General features: G+C 51.4%; 1 protein-coding gene across 2 annotated transcripts in view; it reads left to right on the top strand.

Annotated features, from left to right (window-relative positions):
- Positions 1-15,200, top strand: part of PADI2 (peptidyl arginine deiminase 2) — a 54,550-nt gene extending 39,350 nt beyond the window's left edge. For both annotated transcript variants that reach the window (XM_061148018.1, XM_061148017.1), the window contains 9 exons: positions 1,074-1,177; positions 1,848-1,959; positions 2,479-2,586; positions 4,886-5,037; positions 6,911-7,055; positions 7,761-7,854; positions 9,458-9,543; positions 11,425-11,553; positions 12,195-15,200. In XM_061148018.1, coding sequence (XP_061004001.1) covers positions 1,074-1,177; positions 1,848-1,959; positions 2,479-2,586; positions 4,886-5,037; positions 6,911-7,055; positions 7,761-7,854; positions 9,458-9,543; positions 11,425-11,553; positions 12,195-12,428 — 1,164 coding nt within the window. In that variant the 3' untranslated portion in view covers positions 12,429-15,200. The remainder of the gene's footprint in view (positions 1-1,073; positions 1,178-1,847; positions 1,960-2,478; positions 2,587-4,885; positions 5,038-6,910; positions 7,056-7,760; positions 7,855-9,457; positions 9,544-11,424; positions 11,554-12,194) is intronic.
- Positions 15,201-23,046: the final 7,846 nt, after the last annotated feature.

Genomic DNA, 23,046 nt, shown 5'->3' with positions numbered 1-23,046 from the left:
CGCGAGACGCTGGGCAAGTGAGCTGACCCTGTGTGCCTCGCTCTCCCCACCTAGAAAATAGAAATGACAAATGCTTCTGCTTCCTGGAGTGACTGTAAGCATCCAAGCTTGTTCCTCATTCACAAAGTGCTCTCGAGTTCCTGGGAGGAGGGAAAGGCAGAGAAAACGGCAATAACGAGACGGGGTGGGGAGGGGCTGCTCCTACACTCCCAGTGCCTACAGCACCTGGCCATCAGGGTCTCAGAGCGGCCCCTCCAACAGACACCAGCAAAAGGCAGACCCGTGCGGGAAAGGCCACCCCCATACGCCCCGCCAAGGGCAGGACTCGGTTTCCTGTAGCTTTCTAAAGCCAGCCATGCAAAGAAATCTTATCTTCTCTCAGGTTCCAGGCAAGCTTCCCGAGCCTTTCCTTAAAGAGAAATCTGGACAGAGCAAAATTTCCCCCAGTAACGTTAAAATGCTCACATGTAGAAAAGACCAAGATGCCCACAGTAAACACAGAGGAAAGCTGGGTCTGACTCAGTCATCACATGAGCCAATTTCAGGAAAAGAACTTTGATGCAACAAGATCAGATAGCGGTTGAAATTGGACTCAACGGCCAGACTGTCCGGGTTTAAATACAGGCTTGCCCCCTTCCTGATCACTTGACCTTGGACAGCTGTGTACAGTTTGTGAGTCAGAGGTCTGTGACTCGGTTTTCCCACCTACAAAACAAGGATTAAAATAGTATCTACCCTTTAGTATGGCAAAAGTGAAGTCTCACCTGTCAAAACAGGACCTGGCATACAGTAAGCGCTCAATAATGTACTACTATTGGGAAGGATTGCGGGCAGGAGGAGAAGAGGGCAGCAGAGGATGAGATGGGTGGATGGCATCACTGACTCAATGGACCTGAGTTTGAGCAAGCCCGGGAGTTGGTGATGGACAGGGAAGTGTGGTGTGCTGCAGTCCATGGGGTCGCAGAGAGTGGGACGCAACTGAGCGACTGAACAGCAATTACTGGTCTCCCTGCGTGGTTAGACAGCAGGGAAAAGCACCCTGACAAGACTGACCTCTGCTCTCCCACGCCCAGGCGATCCCTCTGACGCCCATCTTCACGGACACCGTGACGTTCCGCGTCGCTCCGTGGATCATGACCCCCAACATCCTGCCTCCCGTGTCGGTGTTTGTGTGCTGGTAAGCGGAGGCACAGTGCAGACGGGCAGGGCGGCCAGAGCTGAGGCTTCAGGAGCGGTCGTGCCTGTTACTCCTCAGCTCTGTGACCTCGAGAAACTCACTTGACCTCTCTGTGCCTCTGTTTCTCTGAGACAGTGACATCGCAGAGCCCCTGCGAGGATTAAGTGGGATGAAGCAGGCAGAGAATTCGTCAGGGTCCTGGCACAGAGTTCTTCTGTGCTCTAAAATGATAGCTCCCTTTTCTTTCCCGTATCTTTTGGGCCCTTGCCATATAGTAGGGAATCCTCCTCTGTGATGGATATCCAGCAGCTTTTCACTGAGCGTGTCATGTGCCAGAGGCCCCGTGAGACGAGGAGCAGGCGATGCTGGCCACACACCCTGTGGGCTGAGCCATCCCCTGCCTCCGGGTCAGCTTAGCTGTTCTTGGAAACCTGGGAGCCAGAGGTGGAAGGCTTTCGGGAAGCGGGGTGAGAGTTCCCCTCCTCGCTTTGTCTGTTCATGACCCTGGCAGACACTGCAGGAAGGGCTGAGTTTGCGCGGCCCTTGACTCCAGCAGCCTCTGCACCGGTGAGCACAGAGGGGCTTCATCTGCCCCTCAAGGCCTCCCCCGTGGCGGGCCTGTGCCTCCTCACGTTCCCTCCTGCCTCTCCCTCTTGCCCACGCCCCTCAGCATGAAGGACAACTACCTGTTCCTGAAAGAGGTGAAGAACTTGGTGGAGAAAACCAACTGCGAACTGAAGGTCTGCTTCCAGTACATGAATCGGGGAGACCGCTGGATCCAGGTGAGGCCCCCCAGGCTGGGAAGGATGCAGCTCAGGACTCAGGCCAGAAGAGGCGGCTTAGTGTCAGCACCCTGGCACCCAGCTGCTCCGCACGTGTGAATTCTATGTCAGATCACACGTGTGCATATGCACAGGGTCTAAACACGCCAGGCGACTCACTGCAGCTTCTTAGAGGAGCAGAAGGCTGTGAAACAAACGAAATGTCCGTCCTCGGGGGAAGGGGGCGGCCGTAGGACTGGATGGCCTCTCTGTGGAGTACTATACGACAGAATGAAGCCAATCTGTAAATGCAGCATGGCTCTCAAGTTAAAGTGTTCCTTGCAGGAAGATGTACACAGGATGCTTCCAGTTATGTTTTAAAGCGGGGTCAGTGAGTGCAGGCACACGGGGGTTGTGCAGAGACTGAGGGCTGTGTAAGAAACCACGGCCATCGTGTGCATGGGGGGGACTGGGTAGGCCAGCTGGAGTTCCCCGGGGGCCCCCTGGGCTCACGGGTGGCTCTTCCCGCTGTCCCCACAGGATGAAATTGAGTTTGGCTACATCGAGGCCCCGCACAAAGGCTTCCCCGTGGTGCTGGACTCCCCCAGAGATGGAAGCCTGAAGGATTTCCCGGTGAAGCAGCTCCTGGTGAGAGGCTGAGGGCCGCCTTGCAGGATGGGGTCGGAGCACAGCCCTGGGACTGTGCTGTAGGACAGAGCAGCAGGGAGGCCTCAGGCACCCCTCTGTCCCCGGGACTCTCCAGGCAAGAACCCTGGAGTGGGTTGCCGTTCCTTCTCCAGGGGAATCTTTCTGACCCAGGGATGGAACCTGGGTCTCCTGCATTACCGTCGGAGCCACCTGGGAAGCCCCTTGGCAAATTAGCCTGTTGCTTCCATCTTCTCATCTGCAGAATGGGTCGTTGGGATAATAACCTCTAACATCCTTTCCTGCTCTCATAACTGATACCTTTCCAAAACGGAGAAGTGAGAGCTGTGGCAGGCAGAGACCTGCCCCTGCCCCCACCTCCAACTTGCAGCAAAATACATTTCAAGGAGGAAAATTATAAGCGATTGTTGAAAAGCATGGTTCCAACTTCAAAGCTCATTAAGGCTGTGATTTTTCAGTTCATGAGTTTTTAAAAAAAGCAATCTAACCCCCACCCTTGATCCTAGAGGTCATTACCGCTCTCCTTTTATGCCTTCAACAACCAGCTGAATGAGGACAGAACCAGAATCAGTCTTCTCTGTCCTGACCTTCTGCCCTGGACAGGCAGGGGAGCTTGGATGGAGCATAAAATGTAGGTTAGGGGTCTTTCCCAAGGTACCATGCAGGACAGCCTCCCATGAGACATCAGAGCTGCTCAGAGGCAGCCCTTCACCAAGTCCACACCTGCTGCTCGAGAACATTCACTAACGTCGTCCCCTCATCACAGGGAGATGGCAGAGCCAGCGGTGTGAGCACACAGCTCTAGAACGCCAGATGGAGCTGGCCTTGAGTCCCGTTTCCACCCCTTGGCAGCAGCATGACCTTGGACAAGCAACAACCTCCTCAAGCCTCAGTTTGCTCGTCTGTGAGATGGGTATCGAAACGGTATCCGTCTCACAGACTTGCTGTGAAGACTGAGGCGTGATCTAAGACGCCCGCGCTGCTCCCGACACAGTGACTATCATTAGCTGCTGTTCTGGCTCTCATTCCACGGCCCTGGACACTGTCCTCGGTGCGGACTGTCCACGTCCTCCAACACAAGGGGCAGTCAAACCGGTCAGCAGGTGCCACAGGCCTGAGGACCAGGGCCTCTCAGATCCTGTTCTCACCTTCTCCCCGGCTCACCACCTGCCTCCAGGCTGGCCTGGCACCAGTGCCCTGGGCTGCATCGATCCTGGAGGCCCGGGCCAAGCCCAGCTCTGTGCTGCGTGCCTGCCCGCCTGTGTGAGGCTGTAAAACCCCAGCTGCCCCAGCCTCTGGCAGATCACACCTTGCCGTCTGGGGCTCCCAGGAGGGAAAGCGCTAAGCTGCAGCCGTTCACCCCTCTGGGCACAGCTGTCCCTTGAGCCTCTAAGCTGGGCCAGGATAAGCCGTGTCTTCTCACTCTAAGATTTTTATTAGCAAGGATGTTTGTCAGACAAGCTTCGTTCCAGCCCCAGTGCAAGCTCTCAAGCAAGATCCATACCTTTTTACCAAAAAAAAAAAAAAAAAAATCATGAAAGGAAACTTAAAATTCAGGGCGTGGCAGCGGCTTCACCATCCTGCAACTCCAGTCTGTTTGAGCTCTGTGCCGAGGAGTCTGAGGCTGCATCTGGGCTCAGTGAACAAATATGGTTGGTTGGGGAGGGGTCGAAACTATATATGTTACTTATCTGACGTTCTTGCACGTATTGGTCAGCTTTCACTTGGTACGACTGTAGTAACAAACAGCCCCCATCCCTCAATAGCGAACATCAGCAAAGGTCCGTTTTTTTGCTCGCATTAATAGAGGAATAGGCATGTCAATGGCACAAAACAAGGACCAGTCATGAAATCACCAGGATCTTTCTGTGTCAATGGACAGGAGTTTGAGTAAACTCCAGGATTTGGTGATGGACAGGGAGGCCTGGCGTGCTGCAGTCCATGGGTCACAAAGAGTCAGACACGACTTAGCAACTGAACTGAACTGAAGTGACTCTCTGTGTTTAAGAAATCAAGACAGATGCAGAGGCTCAGATGTGTGCACGCACACACACACACACTCATATTTACACTCATACCAACGTGCTCACAAACTGAGCCTCCGCGTGCCAGGCTGCTGCTCTTCAGCGGGAATAAGAAGCACATGGGTAACCCCCCGGAAGATGAGTGCTCACAGGGCCAGACCAAAGGTGGTGGAAAGTGGTCGTCAGGGGGTGGCTGGGCTGGGACTAAGGGCTCCTGGCCACGGGGGACTAACCACGGGTGTGTGCCCCCTGCCCAGGGCCCAGATTTTGGCTATGTGACCCGGGAGCCGCTCTTTGAGCCTGTCACCAGCCTTGATTCCTTTGGGAACCTGGAGGTCAGTCCGCCAGTGACCGTGAATGGCAAGACATACCCCTTGGGCCGGATCCTCATCGGGAGCAGCTTTCCTCTGTAAGAGAAGGCAGGGAGGGGCTGGAGAAGAGGTGGGTGAGGTAAGGGGTTGGGGGGTGGTTGTTGTTTCTGTTGGGGCAGACTGGGTTGCTCAGACATGCAGTGATTGGCTGGGAGAATTAACCTCGCCCGTGACGGACATGATACAGACATTCTTGGAAAGAAAATCAAGTTAGCCTTTACATCTTAGTATGAATTAGGATCTAACATAAAACTGAGTAAATGACCCTCTTCCCCAAATGGGAGGGTATATAATGAGGTTATAAATAAGGTGGGGAAGGGATGCAGGAGTTAGAGAAGGAACAGTACTGAGAGAAGATGAGTGGGGGCCCGCCAGCAAACCCCCAGGAAGCCCACACACAAGACACATGAGAAGCCATGGCCGGCCCTGAGGCCTGGGTCCCTGGCTCTCCGGCCTGTCCACACACCCCGTCCCTCCCCAGGTGGCCTACCAGCCAACGAAAAAGCAGGTTCGTCCTCAGTTAGGGCAGTCACTGGGGAGGACGTGAGTACCGTGGGTCCTCACTTCACCAAAGGGGCCACCAGGAACCTGCACATATGGGGCCAGCTGGGATCTGGCTCCCTGTGGGCCACATGGATGCTTTGGCTTCTGAGAGGAGGCCACCGGCACAGACAGTGGCCATTTGCCCCCTCTGCCCACTTCCCCCCTGCTCTCAGCCATCACCCATCCATTCAGCAGGTATTTCTGAAGCCTGTGACGGGCATGTGGTTTCAGACATGAAGCCCAGCCCCCACCTTCCCAGAGATGGTGGAGATAACTGGCATGGAGATAACCGGGGTGGAGATGGTGGAGATAACCGGGGGTGGGTGCATCCAGTGGCAGGGTGACAGAGCCAGGGAAACCCAAGAGGAGCCCCCGAGGGAGTTCCCCCTCAGGGGAGCTCAGGGGGCTTCTTAGAGACGAACATCTATGGAGGGTCTTCTCTGTGCTAGGCATTGTTCTAGGCTCTGAGGAAGCAGCCATGAGCAAAACAAAGTCCCAGCTCTTGGGGAGTTTTCGATTAGGGATCGGGGCAACATAGGAAATAAACATGGAAGCCAGCAAATAAGTTAGATACTTCTGGGCACTAACAGCGCAGTGAGGAAGAAAAAATAGGTACACGGTAAGCAGTGACAAGCCAGGGGCACTCTGGCTCTTGTGGTTTTAAGGAAATGACTCTAGAATTGAGGCTTGAGTGATGAGAAGGAAGCAGCCATGGAAAGATCAAAAGGAAAGCACATTCCACATCAAAGGAACAGCCAGGGCAAAACCTTCAAGGTAACAGCCTTGGCACCTGGCTGGATCAGACAGAACAAGGAAGAATAAGATGAAGTAGGAGAGATAGGCAGGGGACAGATCAAAAGCGAATTTGCCAGCCACTGTGAAGATCTTGGGTTATAGTGTAAGGGTAATGGGGAGATTGAAGACCTCAGGGAGTGTAGAAGTCAAGAAGGGCTGCCTGGAAGAGGCATCACTTGATTGAAGATTGAAACTGAGAAGTTACTAGCCAAGAGGGACATAGGCAGGGGCAGATTCTGGAACCCTGCCGGAGCCTTAGCCCCCTCCAGCAGTCCTGAGCACAGAAGCTGGCCTCCCTATACCCACTGACACGCTCAGGGGCTAAAGGCCGGGCTCCCTGCCCTTCACACAGACCGTGGCTGCAGCTGGCACTTCCTTCTTCCCCCCAGACTCAAGTGCCTTTCTGCCTGTGCCAGTGTCTCTGCAACTCAGGCTCCTTCTCATGACTTTTCTGCTGATGCCATGCTGGGTCCAGGCTGGCTTTCAGTGGCTGAACTCCTCCTGCAAGCCCTCTGGTGAGACAGGCACCATGGGCAACCTTCTGAAGAACTGCCCCCTCCCAACCCCACCCAGGTCCGGTGGTCGGAGGATGACCAAGGTGGTGCGGGACTTCCTGCAGGCCCAGCAGGTGCAGGCGCCCGTGGAGCTCTACTCAGACTGGCTGACCGTGGGCCACGTGGATGAATTCATGACCTTCGTCCCCATCCCAGGCACCAAGGTGAGCTGATGCTGAGGCTGGAGGGAGGAGGCTAGTGCGGAACCCCTGTACTGCCAGCGCTTGTCAGCAGGGGGCGATCTCCTGGAAGTGGATTGCACGGAGGAAGAAGGAAGTAGGCTGAAGCTGGCTTGTATGTTGTTGTTGTGGCCAGTAAATGTTTAACCCAATAAATCTGAAGTTCTAGCATTTCAACATGTAACCATTATAAAAATTATTAATGAGAGGCTTTACATTCTTTTTTTCGTGTATGTTTTATTGTTCACACATCTCCACTAAGACCAGCCACAGTTCAACTGTCCAGTAACCCCACAGGGCTAGTGGCCACTGGGATATGGGCCTGGAGCCCTAGAGAGATTCTTTTGTTTTCTGAAGTGAAAAGAAATGTCTGCAACTTAATACCCTGGAAATCTGGAGCAAATGGCCGGGCCTCTTGGCCCCTTGGAGAAGCTCTTCATCTCTGCCCAAGGTTACCTTTTACTCTGAGCTTCAACTCAACTGCATTGCTGAGGCAGGAAAATTTCTGTAGCAGGAAGGGTGAGATATAGTCCTCTGAAATAGAGACAAGCTGCCAGGCAGCCTTTGCCGCTCAGCGAGGGTGGCGTGAGACGATATGCAGGCAGGGCCCCGGGTCCACAGTGCAGGAGCCCCCCACGCGGCGGGGCCACCGGCCCCCTGCTGACCGGCCGGCTGGACCGTCTCTCGCAGAAATTCCGGATGCTCATGGCCAGCACCTCAGCCTGCTACAAGCTCTTCCGAGAGAAGCAGAAGGAGGGCCACGGGGAGGCCATCATGTTCAAAGGTGAGTGCCCACGGGGCCCTGGCAGCGAGCCAGGCCCCCAGGGGGGCTGGTGAGCGCTTTGACCCCAACACCCAGCTCCACTTCCAGTCGTCCAGCCCACTCTGAGGCTGTGGGTTCACCCTGGCGGGAGGCGGCCCTAACCTCTGCACTGTGGTCAGCCCCACCTCAAGCCGCCCACTGCCCCTTATGATCATCGACAGTGGCCCGAGGTTCTTCGGGACCCGGTGTGGGACGCTTCAAATGGCACCAGCCCCCGAGGAGAGTTAAATGGTTCAAAACTGAAGTGCGAGCTGCATTCTGGGACCTTGTGTTTTGGAAGGAAGCTAGAGAAGAGCATGCACACTGCGGTTTAGGGGCAGGAGGAAGAGGGAGCTCGCAGACGCGATGCGGGGTCAGACGGCGTCACCGCTGTTCCCAGAGTGAGAAACCGTCCGCTTCATTCAGGCATCACTTAACTGAGGCAGACAAACTGGGGTGAGCTTTGCTCTTAAAATTAATTGTGGAAGAAAGAAAGCTGATGAGGCAGAGACAGTGAGCCAGGTTAGAGACACCACGACCGGTTAAGTGTTTTTCGTGGACTACTTTTTGTCACTTTTCAGGTTGGCATCTCTAATCAACCTACTCCCAAAAGTCTGTATCCCTCAGGCTGGTTGATACATACATGACCACCCTCCTGTGTTCCTGTTAGTGACTGGTGTCAGGGACGGACAAGGTGAACTTAAGACCACTATCCTTTTTTAATTCCCACCAATAGGAAATTTTTTTTAGATTGGCAGGCATGAGTCTCAACTTTCTGGAAGCTTCCTTCTACATTAACCCCTCAAAGTTACCCATAGGGTACAGGAACTATTATTATCTTTGTACAAATAGGTCCAAGGGGTTGGAGATAGCTCAGCGATAGCCCCCATCTGCCACTGTCAAGCTATAACACTAGGAAACAGTGCACCCGCGTCAGAAGGCAGAGAGGAGTTAATAGCTTAGGCTCTGGGGTCAGACTTCCTGGCCTGCCTACTGGCTCAGCCGCCAACTGTAAGGCCTCGGACGCGTCGTGGGACTTCTCTGTGCCTCCGTGTCTACATCTTAATGCTAGAAGCTACCTGATAGAAATGGGTGGGGGGAAGACTACTGAGTTAATCCGAGTGAACATCTAGAAGACTCCCTGCTACATAGCAGGTGCTCCCTAAGCATTGGGTATCACCAATCAGAAGCCACATGGGCCACCACAAGGGGACAGGAGGTAGATGCAGGCTCAGAACAGTAGGGGGGCCGGGCGTGAGGCAGGTCTGAAACAGGAGGGTGTCACCGCCTGGCAACCTGCTTCTGCCACCCGCCCCCTGGCCTGCTGCTCGTCCTTGGAAGCAGGCTTCTTGTGCCACCCCACCCTCCGGCCAGAGAGAGAGCGAGGCAGCAGTCCCCTGCTTCCCTGGTCCCAGTGACATGGCCAGCCCTGGGGAAAGGAGCGTCCACGGGGGCTGCCCTCCCACGCTCCTGCCTGTCCCTGGTCCGTCGCCCTCAGCCTGAGAGGTAGCCCAGAAGCTGAGAGTCTTGGCAAAGAGGAGCGCCAAGCTGGACATAGACCGTGCCCTGTCCTCCGACCCCACAGGCCTGGGCGGGATGAGCAGCAAGCGCATCACCATCAACAAGATTCTGTCCAATGAGAGCCTCGTGCAGGAGAACCAGTACTTCCAGGTGAGCGCACGGCCAGGGCTTGTGGGAGGGAAGAGGCTGTGACCGCTGGCGCCTGTCACATCCTTGGGGCTGCCCTAGGGGATGGCGAGGAATCCAGGGCACACAACAGAGGGAAGGGCCTCAGCGAGCATGCGGTCCCGCCTTCCTGACTTGCTCCCGTACCGGAAGCTGAATGATGTGGCAGCGGGGGGGACGTGCAGGTCAGCAGAGGCTGGAAGCAGACAGGAGACCAGGAAGATGTATCAAGCAGTGCTCAAGAGCCGAAGGTTCTGTAAGGCTAGAGCCCGCAACGTTTGGGGGAGACCCACAGACACCACAATATGAAAACCACAGACCTACTTCCCAGGAAAACTCTTATATGACGATATGCCCTGAAGTTTTATTTTTTAGGGGTCACAGATTCCTGAAGTTTTCTATCTCTGGATGAATTCTACTTTCTGAGTCCCTCAATCTCAAAATTGCACCCAGAAGTAGAAACCAGTCAACAGGGCCCTATTCAGTTGGATTAGATCTCTCTTCACTTGCGTGGGCATATTTAAAGCACCAAGTTAAAAAAAAAAAAACTCAGACATGTTTAAACAAAAGGGCATGATTGGCTCATACAAGTGGAAAGTTCAACAGTGGCATGGATTTCAGGCATAGGTCGATCCAGGCTCTGGCTCCATCTCTCTGCACTTCTTGGGGTCTGCAGGTACCCTCACGGCAGGAGCTTAGTTGCAGCAGTTCAAGGTCTCCCATCCACCCCACCCCCCATACCATCCAGAAAGAGAGAGGTCTTATATGCCCCCAACAATTAAACAAAAGCCTTGCATTTCACTCTGATTGTGCCAACCTGAACCAATTCTTGTAGCCAGAGGAATTCTATATCCTGATTGCCTTAATCCTAGTTTATTACCCATCCTTGACCTGATCCCTGGAACAAAGAGGTAGGGGCACTAGCTGTGAAACCCAACCCAATAACTGGCTGCTACTTTTCAAGGGGAGGGGTGGAGTGGATGCTGGAGAAATTCCTGCATTTCCAAAATTCCAAAATTCCAAAAGTTCCCCAAAGGCCTCACAGCTGTTTGAAAGTTAACTTTATCACGACTCCTCTCTGTTGTCATTTTTTGGCGTCATGTAGATCTGAGGTCATACCATGACCCCTCACTTTCGGCTAGGACTCTGGACCACTCACTAAGGACCCTGTGTCTTAGGTTCCCTCATCTCTAACACTCAGGATGAGTGTGCTCAGGCTCTCTGTGACCCCATGAACTGTAGTCCTCCAGGCTTCTCTGTCCTTGGGATTTCCCAGGCAAGAGTGCTGGAATACGTTGCAATTTCCCCCTCCAGGGGATCTTCCCGACCTGGAGACTGAACCCGTGTCTCCTGCATCACCTGCCTTGGCAGGCGGATTCATCACCGAGCCACCTCATCTCTAGTAAGGGGGTACTGATAGTGTCCACCTCATGAGACTGAGGCTGAAATACGTGACGTATGTAAAGCGCTTAGAACATACACTTAGGGTACTTGTACATATTAGTTTTTGTTATTATTAATCTAAACCATTGTCGCTGTTATTCTCACCGCCTGGGGTGGCCTGAGGATTCGGCGGGATACTGCATGGCACGCACTTGGGGTCCGACTCGCAGCTGGTGATCAGTGAAAGAGTACTGAGTGTCATTTCTGTGAGCTTCTGGTGTGAATTCTGTAGCTTTCTCTCTCGTTCTCTTATCACTCGTACGGGTGGGAGGCGCACCAGAGAAGTGGCCCCGTGCTGGAGGAGCCCTGCAGGCTGCCTGGAGTGCTGGGGCCCCAGGTCTGATGCCTCAGGCAGGGGTGAGGTGGGCAGAGGTGTTGGGGTGCCCCTCACCCGCCCGCCTTCCCTTCTTCCCCATCACCCAGCGCTGCCTGGACTGGAACCGTGACATCATCAAGAAGGAGCTGGGGCTGACGGAGCAGGACATCATCGACCTGCCCGCCCTGTTCAAGATGGACGAGAGCCGCCAGGCCAGGGCCTTCTTCCCAAACATGGTGAGGTGCTCCGGGCTCCGGACCTCACCCGAACCGTCAATGGGGGCGGGCTGGACCCAGAGGGACCCCTCGGCTGAGGCAGGCCGATCGCGAGGTCCAGGCCCCAGGCCCCAGGCCCAGCTGAGCTGCCGTGTGGCCTCCCACCCCGGCACTCACCCTGCTGGGAGGATTGCTCATTCTGGTTGCCCCCTGGGGCCCTGGGGGAGCCTTCACCTTAACACAGAGGAGAGTGCTTTGTAAATTCAAAAGGCCTTTACAGACAAGAGAGATTCTTGTTATCATAGAGGAGAGTCTTCTATGAGCTAGAAAGAGGTTAAAACACACACACACAAACGTAGATGTGTATATACACACATGAAAACACATGTACACGCATGCCTGCAATGCACACACCGATGCATACATATATAGCTGCATGCACATGTGTGTCCGTACACGTACATGCAGGGGCGGGTTGCTAGGCTTTCCACTTAGCTCCTCTGTGTACGGGGTGCTTAGCCCCCTCTGAGCCTCAGTTTCCTCATCTGTAAAGTGGGGATGATCACAGTCCCTAGATCACAGGGTTGTTGGAGGGTTCGGAACAGGGCGGGGCAGAGCAGGTGCTCACCAAACGTAACTGCGGCCCCGTCTCCCCGTCCCAGGTGAACATGATTGTGCTGGACAAGGACCTGGGCATCCCCAAGCCGTTCGGGCCCCAGGTGGAGGAGGTGTGCTGCCTGGAGACACATGTGCGCTCCCTGCTGGAGCCCCTGGGCCTCTGCTGCACGTTCGTGGACGACATCTCCGCCTACCACAAGTTTCTGGGCGAGGTGCACTGCGGCACCAACGTGCGCCGGAAGCCCTTCACCTTCAAGTGGTGGCACATGCAGCCCTGAGCCGCCCAGGGCTGCCGTGAGCGGGTCGCAGCCCATCGGCCACCCGAGCCGGGGCCGGACCAGCCTCTGTGGTCCTCAGTGTGATTGCAGGATGCCCTTCAGCAATAGCCATCAGGGAACTTGGGGGAAAACGTTCCTACTTTCAATTTTACTTTTACTTACAGGACCTGGAAAGGGGCCACACAGCGAGGTCGTGGGAGGAGAGAACCCCGAAACCGGCTTCTGCTCGTGCGGGGTTGAGGGTGGGGGTCTGGTTTTCCGAGGGCTTTCTCTGTCTTGGTGAGTTTTAAACGGAAGAGTGGAAATCTAAAGCAAGGGAAGAGGGGGGGAAGGTGGCCCCAGTTGTCAGTTACCAGAACCTACTACGATCTCTAGAAGAAAGGGCCTCTGTGAGGGGAGGCGGCCTGGCTCCTCACCTAATCGCGTGGCTGCGACGTGTTTACTCAAGGTCACCGTGTTTGGAGTGAGTACTCAGCAACCAAAGCTGAGTCAGGCGCTTGGATAACAAAAAGGAGGAAACCCAGCTGTCGGGCTGACACACAGGGGCCCGGGTGCCCCCTCCCTCCCTGACTTCTCCAGACTTCCCCAGAGCACCCCCTGCCTGAACTGGACTGCAGGCCACCACTGAGGGGCCTTCAAGCAGTGGGGAGGGGTTTGGGGTATCCGTGCCTTGCCCTCTCTCAGAAGGGCCTCAGCATCCACCATGTCACTTCCCCCTGTGAGCCTCCATTCTGACCTTCCTGAAAATAGCTGAACATTTGGCCAGAGTCTGTATAGCCCTGATGTGAAAAACAAACAAAAAATCCCAGAACCCAAAACCTTCCCCCAGAATCTTTAGTCTGTTATCCAAAACTGGATGAGAGGAGAAAGGAAGGACGTTCTGGGATGACCAGTTTGCCCAGTAGCCAGACCCCGAGGGTCAAGGCAGCCAGCTTGGAAAAGGATTCTAGAATCCAGATGTACCTTGAACTGCCACATCCTTTGAAATTCACTGCCCTTGGGGTGTTCAGGGGGCCACCCCCATTTATTCATTCCTTTCCAGCCTGCCTCAGATGCCCCCGGCTTGCCCTCTCCAGTGTAGGTACCACTGGCAGCCCCCGATTCCCTGAGGGTCTAATCATCAAGCTCAGAACCTTTGCTGGAAGCAGATTTTATCAGCACAGCCTTCTCAGTTTCCAAGACGCTCCTTCTGCCTCATCTTTCTCATGGACCCAGGCTCTCCCAGATGTTTGGGAGTTCCTCCCCACACCAGCATCCCTGTGGCCCAAGAGTTCCTTGTACAAAGATGCCCCAGGGTGAGCTGTGTAATCCATCTTTTCTGCCGGGTTCTCAATTCTCTGGCCGCCCCAACCCCTCTCCTCTCGCGGCCTCTACTTCCTGCTCCCATGCCGTCTCTCCAGGCAGCTAGACAAGGACTTCATCCCCGCCAGCCAGGCTCAGACCTCCCCACCGCAGGACACAATTAGAGACCCACCTCTCCTCTCCAGATGTCAGGCGCAAGACATAAAGACCCTGCCCTAACCTCCAGCCCGAACAGCCAGTTCTGGGCCAGCTACTGGCCTTAGAGATGGACCGATTACCCCCACTGAAGTTTCTTAGTACATTTGCTGAAAATCCTTTCATTTGGACATAATCAGATTCATTCCCTGGCTCCCACTGAAAAGACTTAGTTCCAGCTTTAAAATTTCCTTTTAAGGACAGCTGACTTTGGAGAATAAGTGAATTATAATTCCACTTTGAGGGTTAAAAAGGAGCTGATTTATAACTAATGAAAAGTTTGTAAATTTGGATTCCTGAAGAATTGAGATTTTCTTCTTGGATTATTCACTCATTCAACAAACCTGTATTGTGTGCCTGAGTACCAGGCACAGTGGTGGGCTCTGAAGGTACAGGGCCCAGTAGCAAACGGGGTCTGGCCCTGGCCTCCAGGAGGCAGCCACCCGCATTTAAATGGCCAGCATTTGCCCTTTCCGCGATGCGCTCTTTAGAAATACCACTTCACTATATTCAGGAAATGAACAGGATGCAGCGCTTCCATAAGTCACTGTCTCAGTGAAATGAAAGGGGCGGGTCTTCTTTAAACAAGCCTTCTGCCCGTCCAGCTGGGCCAGTACTCCCGCAGCAGATGGGACCCCAGCGCCTTCAGAAGCTGTTGTTCCTGCTTTGGGAACAGTGGCTTCTGCCTTTGGGGGCCCAAGCCCCAGGTTTCTCCAACCCCAGAGCTGAAGACACCAAGTGCCTATTTGTGAATGTTTATCTGGAGACTTAGAGTTTGCTGTGTGTTTTTGTGTTTGGTTAATGTGTGTTTTGGGGCTTTCTTTTTTTTTTTTAGTCTGCCTTAAGGGGAAGTGGGCACTTCCCATGTGGAGACGGTGTGTATTTCTAGATTTTTCTAAGGCTCTCCCCATCATTAAGTCAGCAGTTTCTGGTAATTCTGAAGCCCCCAGGCCTCAGACACCCTTCCCCATCTTGCTTGCCCACCTGTGTGACTACCCTTGCTGTGGACTTTCCCCCCAGCATCCCTGGACTCATCATTCTTCCCCACCCACCACTTTATCTATAAACATAGGCCTAGAATACACTTCTGTGTTTCAAAACTCAGCCAAGGTCCTGTTTCGATCTTTACTTTGAAATACTTTAAATAAGAGAACAGAGGGTATCGTGAAGATGATGAGAAGTGGGACATGGTTTCAACTTTCTGGATGAGAGCCAATGCAGGAGATCACGACATGTTTGGGAAAGAGCCTGATTAAACTGCAACAAAATAAATAGTCGGAGGGAAGTCATGTGGCTGTTGGTGTGATGTTCATGGTTGCTTCATGGCCATGGCCTGGAGTGAGGCAGGCCACACACGGGCCCTCTCCTGGCCCCTGCGGTCCCTGCCCTTCTGCACACACAACCAGGGCTCTCAGCAAGAGTATCCCAAGGGTTTGGAATCCCACACACAGTCAGTGGGTGTGTATCACCTGGCCACCACCCAAGGTCAAGACCACACCCACAATAAAGTCTGTTTTCTGGTGGGGTTCCCCAGAAGGAAAAGCAGAGGTGAGCTTTTGGGAACAAGTGACTTAAGGAAGTGCCTCCCGGAGAAACCAGAGGAGTGTGGGGAGCAGGACTAGAAAAGGGAAGAAGCCAAGAGTGTGATTTCAGATGTGGCCTCAGCCTGGTCACAGGAGGGCTCTGAGCAGAAGTGGCAGCCCAGTCATTCCATCTGGGGCCAAGTCTCATGACCTACACCAGTCAGTCGCTGGCTGTGGGGACTTCAACTCTCTGAACAGGCAAGGGGGTACCTGTAGCCCACAGGCAATCATCTAAAGGGGATCACAGCTGTAGTTTTGCCATGCCTCTCAGCTTACAGGATCTTAGTTCCCTGACCAGAGATTGAACCGCACCCCTGGTGCCTGTAAAAGCGTAGGGTCCCAACCCCTGGACGGCCAGGAAATTCCCCACAGCTGTGCTTATTAGCAGCAGAGTCCCAGGAGCTGGGGGATGGGTTCCCAGAACCAGAAAGGGATCTGGGCAAAGCAGCAGTGTGCCCACTGCTCTGAGTGATAGCATGTTCTCATAATACAGGGTTGTTGCACAGGATTTATGATTTAACCCATGGGCTTCCCTGGTGGCTCAGGCGGTAAAGAATCTTCCTGCAATGTGGGAGGCTAGGCTCGATCCCTGGGTTGGGAAGATCCCCTGGAGGAGGGCACGGCAACCCACTCCAGTGTTCTTGCCTGAAGAATCCCATGGACAGAGGAAGCTGGCGGGCTACAGTCTGTAGGGTCGCAAAGAGTCAGACACGACTGAGCGACTAAACACACATATGAAATCCATAGCCACGATCAACAAGGTCTTTGTGAATAAGCTCCTAAGGCCCTAGAATAGAATCACTTAGTTGGTTACTGAAACCGGAAGCCACTTTGAAGCTCTTTGGGGTGCGCCTCGGAGCTTCTTCCCTCTCAGCCCCGTCTCGGGTTTCTGGACAGAAATTCTGGTGCGAAACGAAAACCACCAGTTCTCTTGCTCCTGGATGTCGCCCACAGGCCCAGTCCTCTGAGGTCACTCTTCCCTTTTACACCCAAGAAATATGGCCTGAGCCCATCCTCAGTGGGGGTTCCCTGACTCACCTACGTCTGGAACTTCCCAAGGGAGGCTAGTGTGCTAAATCCATCCTGCTGGTGTTTTCACATCTTGGCCACTCACTCACCTCAGAATTGCTGAAAGTCATCCAGAGACTTCTGCAACAGCACCTTCCAATAGAAACACAGTGCAAGCCACACATGTAATTTTAAATTTTCTGGTAGCCACATTTTTAAAAGTGAAAAACAGGTGCAGTTAATTTAATAATGTCTTCTTTATTGCAGTATATCCAAATTATTATCATTTCAATAGGTAATCGAATTTTTAAAATATTAATGAAATATTTCACATTCTCTTTTTTGGTAGTAAGTTCTTGAAAGCTGATATATATTTTAAATTTAAATCACATGTCTCTTAGAAAAACCACATTTTAAGCGTTCAGTAGCCACAAGTGGCTACCATATTGGGTTTCCTTGGTAGCTGGGGGTAAAGAGTCTGCCTGTAATGCGAGAGATGTGGATTTGATTCCTAGGTGGGGAAGATCACCTGGAGAAGGGCATGGCAACCCACTCCACTTTTCTTGCCAGGAAAATCGTGTGGATAGAGGAGCATGGTGGGCTGCAGTCCATAGGCTGCCAAGGGTCGTACATGACCAAAGTGACTGAGCGCAAGCTTGGGCACAGCTCCCACTGGACGGCAGAGTGATAGAGTCATCTCCACCAGGCTGAGTCCCAGCTATAGAAGTAGATACATTCCTTAAACCCTCAGAATCCAGCTAGACTGACTGCAGTGGCTAACAAAAGTTGCTTGTTATAAAGCCCAAAAGAGAGATGGAGGATAGATATCAGCCCTCCTTGGCCCTGATGTGCAGCATCTTGCCCGTCCGGAAGGTTCTCTTGCCTGAATTGTGGCTGCTGCCACATGACCAGGACTGGCCTCTTGGCAAACAGAGTGCCTTTAGCCAAGTCCCTTCTGCTCACTTCAGGAAGAGAATCCCATCAGCACCATGGAAAGGGAAAACATAACTCCCTCACCTCCAGCCTCCTTCCTATCACCATTCCCTGGGATACAACTCGATTCTGCATTTTAACATGTCTTCTGTTCCCAAGTAAGGGTCATTGGGGTGCCCAGTATATCAGCCTCTTCCTTCCAGATGGGATCTGAGCCACACCCTGGCGTAGCCAGAAGCCTGTGGAAGTGGAACCCCTCCTACCCAAGCAAAGGAGCAGCCAGGGATGAACTCTGCCTGCCCAGGAGGATTTATCCACGATCCTCGTCCAAGGGGCATCAGTTCAAGGGGCTGACGGCAGTGTTACTGACAACTCAATACAGTGTGGTGATACCAAATGGCGGTGTGTGGTATCCCTTCTCCAGCTGGACAACCAGAAAAAAGACACCTTCAGGCAGAAAGCCCAGCTCTGCAACCTTGTCCCAAGCCTGGATGATGTGAGCAATGTTATTTTCACCTGTGGCTCACTCCCCAGCCAACTGGGTTCCTATTCAACCCTGATCTTGTGCGCACCAGGACCCAGACCCCAGAGAGACTGAGACAGAGCTGTGTGTGTGTGTCTCCTGAGGAGGGCCGGGTCAGCAGGGGACTTCTGCAGAGGCAGGGGCTCTGGGTGCAGCAGACCTGGGGATGGCCCAAGCCTTCTTGGAGGAGGTCGCCATTAACCCCACCACAGAGCCGCCAGAACTTACACAAGGCTGGGGACACAGACTCTTGGAGGCACAAACAGAACCTTGTGTGCACCAGGACCCAGAAGAAAGGAACAGTCACCCCACAGGAGACTGACCCAGACTTGCCTGTGAATGTCCAGGAGCCTCCGGCGGAGGCGTGGGTGATGGCGGCCTGCTGCAGGGTTGGGGGCACTGAGTGTAGCAGTGCATGCATGGGGCCTTTTGAAGGAGTGGCCATTATCTTCATCACCCCCACCATAGTTTGGACCCAGGTAAGTAACAGGGAAGGAACACAACCGCACCCATCAACAGAAAATTGGATTAAAGATTTACTGAGCATGGCCCCGCCCATCAGAACAAGACCCAGTTTCCCCCTCAGTCAGTCTCTCCCATCAGGAAGCTTCCATAAGCCTCTTATCCTTCTCCATCAGAAGGCAGACAGAATGAAAACCACAATCAAAGAAAACTAACCAATCTCATCACACGGACCACAGCCTTGTCTAACTCAATGAAACTATGAGCCATGTAGGGACACCCAACACGGACAGGTCATGGTGGAGAGTTCTGACAAAACGTGGTCCACTGGAGAAGAGAATGGAATACTTTAAGTATTCTTGCCTTGAGAACCCCAGGAACAGTATGAAAAGGCAAGAAGATAGGGCTCTGAAAGATGAACTCCCCAGGTCGATAGGTGCTCAATATGCTACTGGAGGTCAGTGGAGAAGTAACTCCAGAAAGAGTGAAAAAACAGAATCAAAGCAAAAACAACACCCCGTTGTGGATGGGACTGGTGATAGAAGCAAGGTCCGATGCTGTAAAGAGCAATATTGCACACGAACCTGGAATGTTAGGTCCATGAATCAAGGCAAATTGGAAGTGGTCAAACAGGAGACGGCAAGAGTGAATGTCAACATTTTAGGAATCAGCAAACTAAAATGAACTGGAATGGGTGAATTTAACTCAGATGACCATTATATCTACTACTGTGGGCAGGAATCCCTTAGAAGAAATGGAGTAGCCATCATAGTCTACAAAAGAGTCTGAAGTGCAGTACTTGGATCCAATCTCAAAAACAGAATGATCTCTGTTCTTTTCCAAGACAAACCATTCAATATCACAGTAATTCAAGTCTATAACCTGACCAGTAATGCTGATGAAGCTGAAGTTGAATGGTTCCATGAAGACCTACAAGACCTTCTAGAACTAACACCCAAAAAAGATGTCCTTTTCATTATAGGGGACTAGAATGCAAAAGTAGGAAATCAAGAAACACCTGGAGTAACAGGCAAATTTGGCCTTGGAGTACAGAATGAAGCAGGGCAAAGACTAATATTTTTGCCAAGAGAATGCACTTGTCATAGTAAACACCCTCTTCTAACAACACATAGAGAAGATTCTACATATGGACATCACCAGATCGTCAATACCAAAATCAGATTGATTATATTCTTTGCAGCCAAAGATGGAGAAGCTCTATACAGTCAGCAAAAACAAGACCGGGAGCTGACTGTGGCTCAGATCATGAACTCCTTATTGCCAAATTCAAATTAAAATTGAAGAAAGTAGGGAAAACCACTAGGCCACTCAGATATGACCCAAATCAAATCCCTTACAGTTATACAGTGGAAGCGACAAATAGATTCAAGGGACTAGATCTGATAGAGTGCCTTATGAAGTATGGATGGAGGTTCATGACATTGTACAGGAGACAGGGATCAAGACCATCCCCAAGAAAAAGAAACATGAAAAAGCAAAATGACTGTCTGAGGAGGCCTTACAAATAGCTGTGAAAAAAAGAGAAGCGAAAAGGAAAGATATACCCATTTGAATGCAGAGTTCCAAAGAATAGCAAGGAGAGATAAGAATGCCTTCCTCAGTGATCAGTGCAAAGAAATAGAGGAAAACAATAGAATGGGAAAGACTAGAGATCTCTCCAAGAAAATTAGAGATACCAAGGGAATATTTCATGCAAAGATGGGCTCAGTAAAGGACAGAAATGGTGTGGACCCAACAGAAGCAGAAGATATTAAGAAGAGGTGGCAAGAATACACAGAAGAACTATACAAAAAAATCTTCACAACCCAGATAAGCATAATGGTGTGATCACCCACCTAGAGCCAGACATCCTGGAATGTGAAGTCAAGTGAGCTTTAGGAAGCATCACTATGAACAAAGCTAGTGAAGATGATGGAATTCCAGTTGAGCTATTTCAAATCCTGAAAGATGATGCTGTGAAAGTGCTGCACTCAATATATCAGCAAATTTGGAAAACTCAGCAGTGGCCACAGGACTGGAAAAGGTCAGTTTTCATTCCAATCCCAAAGAAAGGCAATGCCAAAGAATGCTCAAACTAGCGCACAATTGCTCTCATCTCACATGCTAGCAAAGTAATGCCCCAAATTTTCCAAGTCATTCAGCAATACGTGAACCGTGAACTTCCAGATGTTCAAGCTGGATTCAGAAAAGGCAGAGGAACTAGATATCAAATTGCCAACATCTACTGGGTCATCTAAAAAGCAAGAGAGTTCCAGAAAAACATCTACTTCTGCTTTATAGACTATGCCAAAGCCTTTGACTGTGGATCACAACAAGCTGTGGAAAATTCTTCAAGAGATGGGAATACCAGACCACCTGACCTGCCTCCTGAGAAATCTGTATGCAGGTCAAGAAGCAACAGTTAGAACTAGACATGAAACAACAGACTTGTTCCAAATAGGGAGAGGAGTACATCAAGGCTGTATATTGACACCCTGCTTATTTAACTTCTATGCAGAGTACATCATGAGAAACACTGGGCTGGATGAAGCACAAGCTGGAATCAAGATTGCCGGGAGAAATATCAATAACCTCAGATATGCAGATGACACCACCCTTATGGCAGAAAGGAAGAACTGAAGAGCCTCTTGATGAAAGTGAAAGAGAAGAGTGAAAAAGTTGGCTTAAAACTCAACATTCAGAAAACTAAGATCATGGCATCTGGTCCCATCACTTCATGGCAAATAGATGGGAAAACAGTGACATACTTTATTTTGGGGGCGCCAAAATCACTGTTGATGGTGACTGCAGCCATGAAATTCAAAGGCACTTGCTCCTTGGATGAAAAGTTATGATCAACCTAGACAGCACATTAAAAAGCAGAGACATTATTTTGCCAACAAAAGTCCATCTAGTCAAAGCTATGGTTTTTCCAGTAGTCATGTATGGATGTGAGAGTTGAATATAAAGAAAGCTGAGCACTGAAGAATTGATGCTTTTGAACTGTGGTGTTGGAGAAGTCTCTTGAGAGTCCTTTGGACTGCAAGGAGATCCAACCAGTCCATCCTAAAGGAGATCAATCCTGGGTGTTCATTGGAAGGACTGATGCTGAAGCTGAAACTCCAATACTTTGGCCACCTGATGCGAAGAACTGACTCATTTGAAAAGACCCTGATGCTGGGAAAGATTGAAGGCAAGAAGAGAAGGGGACGACAGAGGATGAGATGGTTGGATGACATCACCAACTCAATGGACACGAGTTTGAGTAAGCTCTGGGAGATGGTGATGGACAGGGAGGCCTGGTGTGCTGCAGTCCTTGGGGTTGCAAAGATCTGGACACGACTGAGCAATTGAACTGAACTGAGATAGTAGGCGTCCCTTTTTAGGAGTTAGCCATATAACCTCATCCCATATTTGTTAAACATCAGGTTGAAAACCACCAGATCTAGACCCATTTACCTTTTTATGTGCAGCAAAATAGTCATTAAACCAAGTTAAAACATAATCAAAGTTAAAAGTTACATTATGTCCATAGTTAAAGTACAAAGTGTTGCACCAGTCCATTTTAGGATTGCTAGATATCATCAGATTAAAGAGAGGCATCACACATGATTGCTGGTGAAGATAAAAGCAGGCCCACCTAGATTCTCAGGCCCATCTCAGTTCCTGATCAAACAGCGGCTTGTTTGACTCAAAGGCTGGGTCAGAAGTCACCTCCCAGAGTTTCTATAATGTCTCTTGAAAGGCTGAAAGCTGACTCACATAGTTAATTCTAAGGCTTCAGGGTCTATAACAATGTCTGCGCATAAGAAGGGTCTTCCATAGATACATTCAAAGGGGGACAGTCCTTCCTTTTCAAGGGCAGTCCGAGCCCTCATTAAAGCTAAGGGTAGAACTTTAAGCCAATTGTCCTGAGTCTCTTGAGTTAACTTATGCAAATATCTCTTAACAGTGTCATTAGCCTTTTCAAACTTTTCTGGAGTTTGGGGTCTCTAGGAACAGGGTCGGTGATATTCTATTCCTAGAACTTTTGACACCCCTTGAGTTACAACAGCTTTAAAGGTGGACCCATTGTCGTTCTGGACTTTAGAGTTTAAGATCCCACTTACATCATGAGGAGTGAGTACAGTAAGGTTTTGCCCATTCCTTAACCTCGGGCTTTAGTGGATACTGCTTTTGATGTGAAAACAGGTGAGGGTCTTTGAGCTTGATAACGACAGGAACGGCATTTTGTGCTCAACCCACAGTTTTTTCATCAGCTCACACTCTAGGATTTACAGTTTATTTCATTAAGAAGAGTGGGTTCCATATTCATGAAAACAGAGGCCTGGACCTTGCTCAGTATGTCCCTCCCCAGAAGGGGTGAGGGAGACCCTGGCATGATCAGAAACTCCTGAGAAAACAGCACAGAGTCCCAATTGCAGCTTAAAGGGCGACTGACATAATCATGTTTGGCTCATCCAGACTGTCCCATTACAGTATTGGATCGGGAGGAAAGCGGACCGGGGGCTTCATTGAGCACAGAGAAAGTTGCCCCAGTGTCCAAAAGGAAACTGACAGAGTGCCCCACAGTTATTAATACCCGGGGTTCCTCAGGTGTGATTAGGTGGGC

The sequence above is a fragment of the Dama dama genome, chromosome 8 (genome assembly GCF_033118175.1).
Source record: "Dama dama isolate Ldn47 chromosome 8, ASM3311817v1, whole genome shotgun sequence".
Classification (NCBI taxonomy): domain Eukaryota; kingdom Metazoa; phylum Chordata; class Mammalia; order Artiodactyla; family Cervidae; genus Dama; species Dama dama.
Note: the sequence above shows the minus strand (reverse complement) of the source record. Positions and strands in the feature narration are given on the sequence as shown.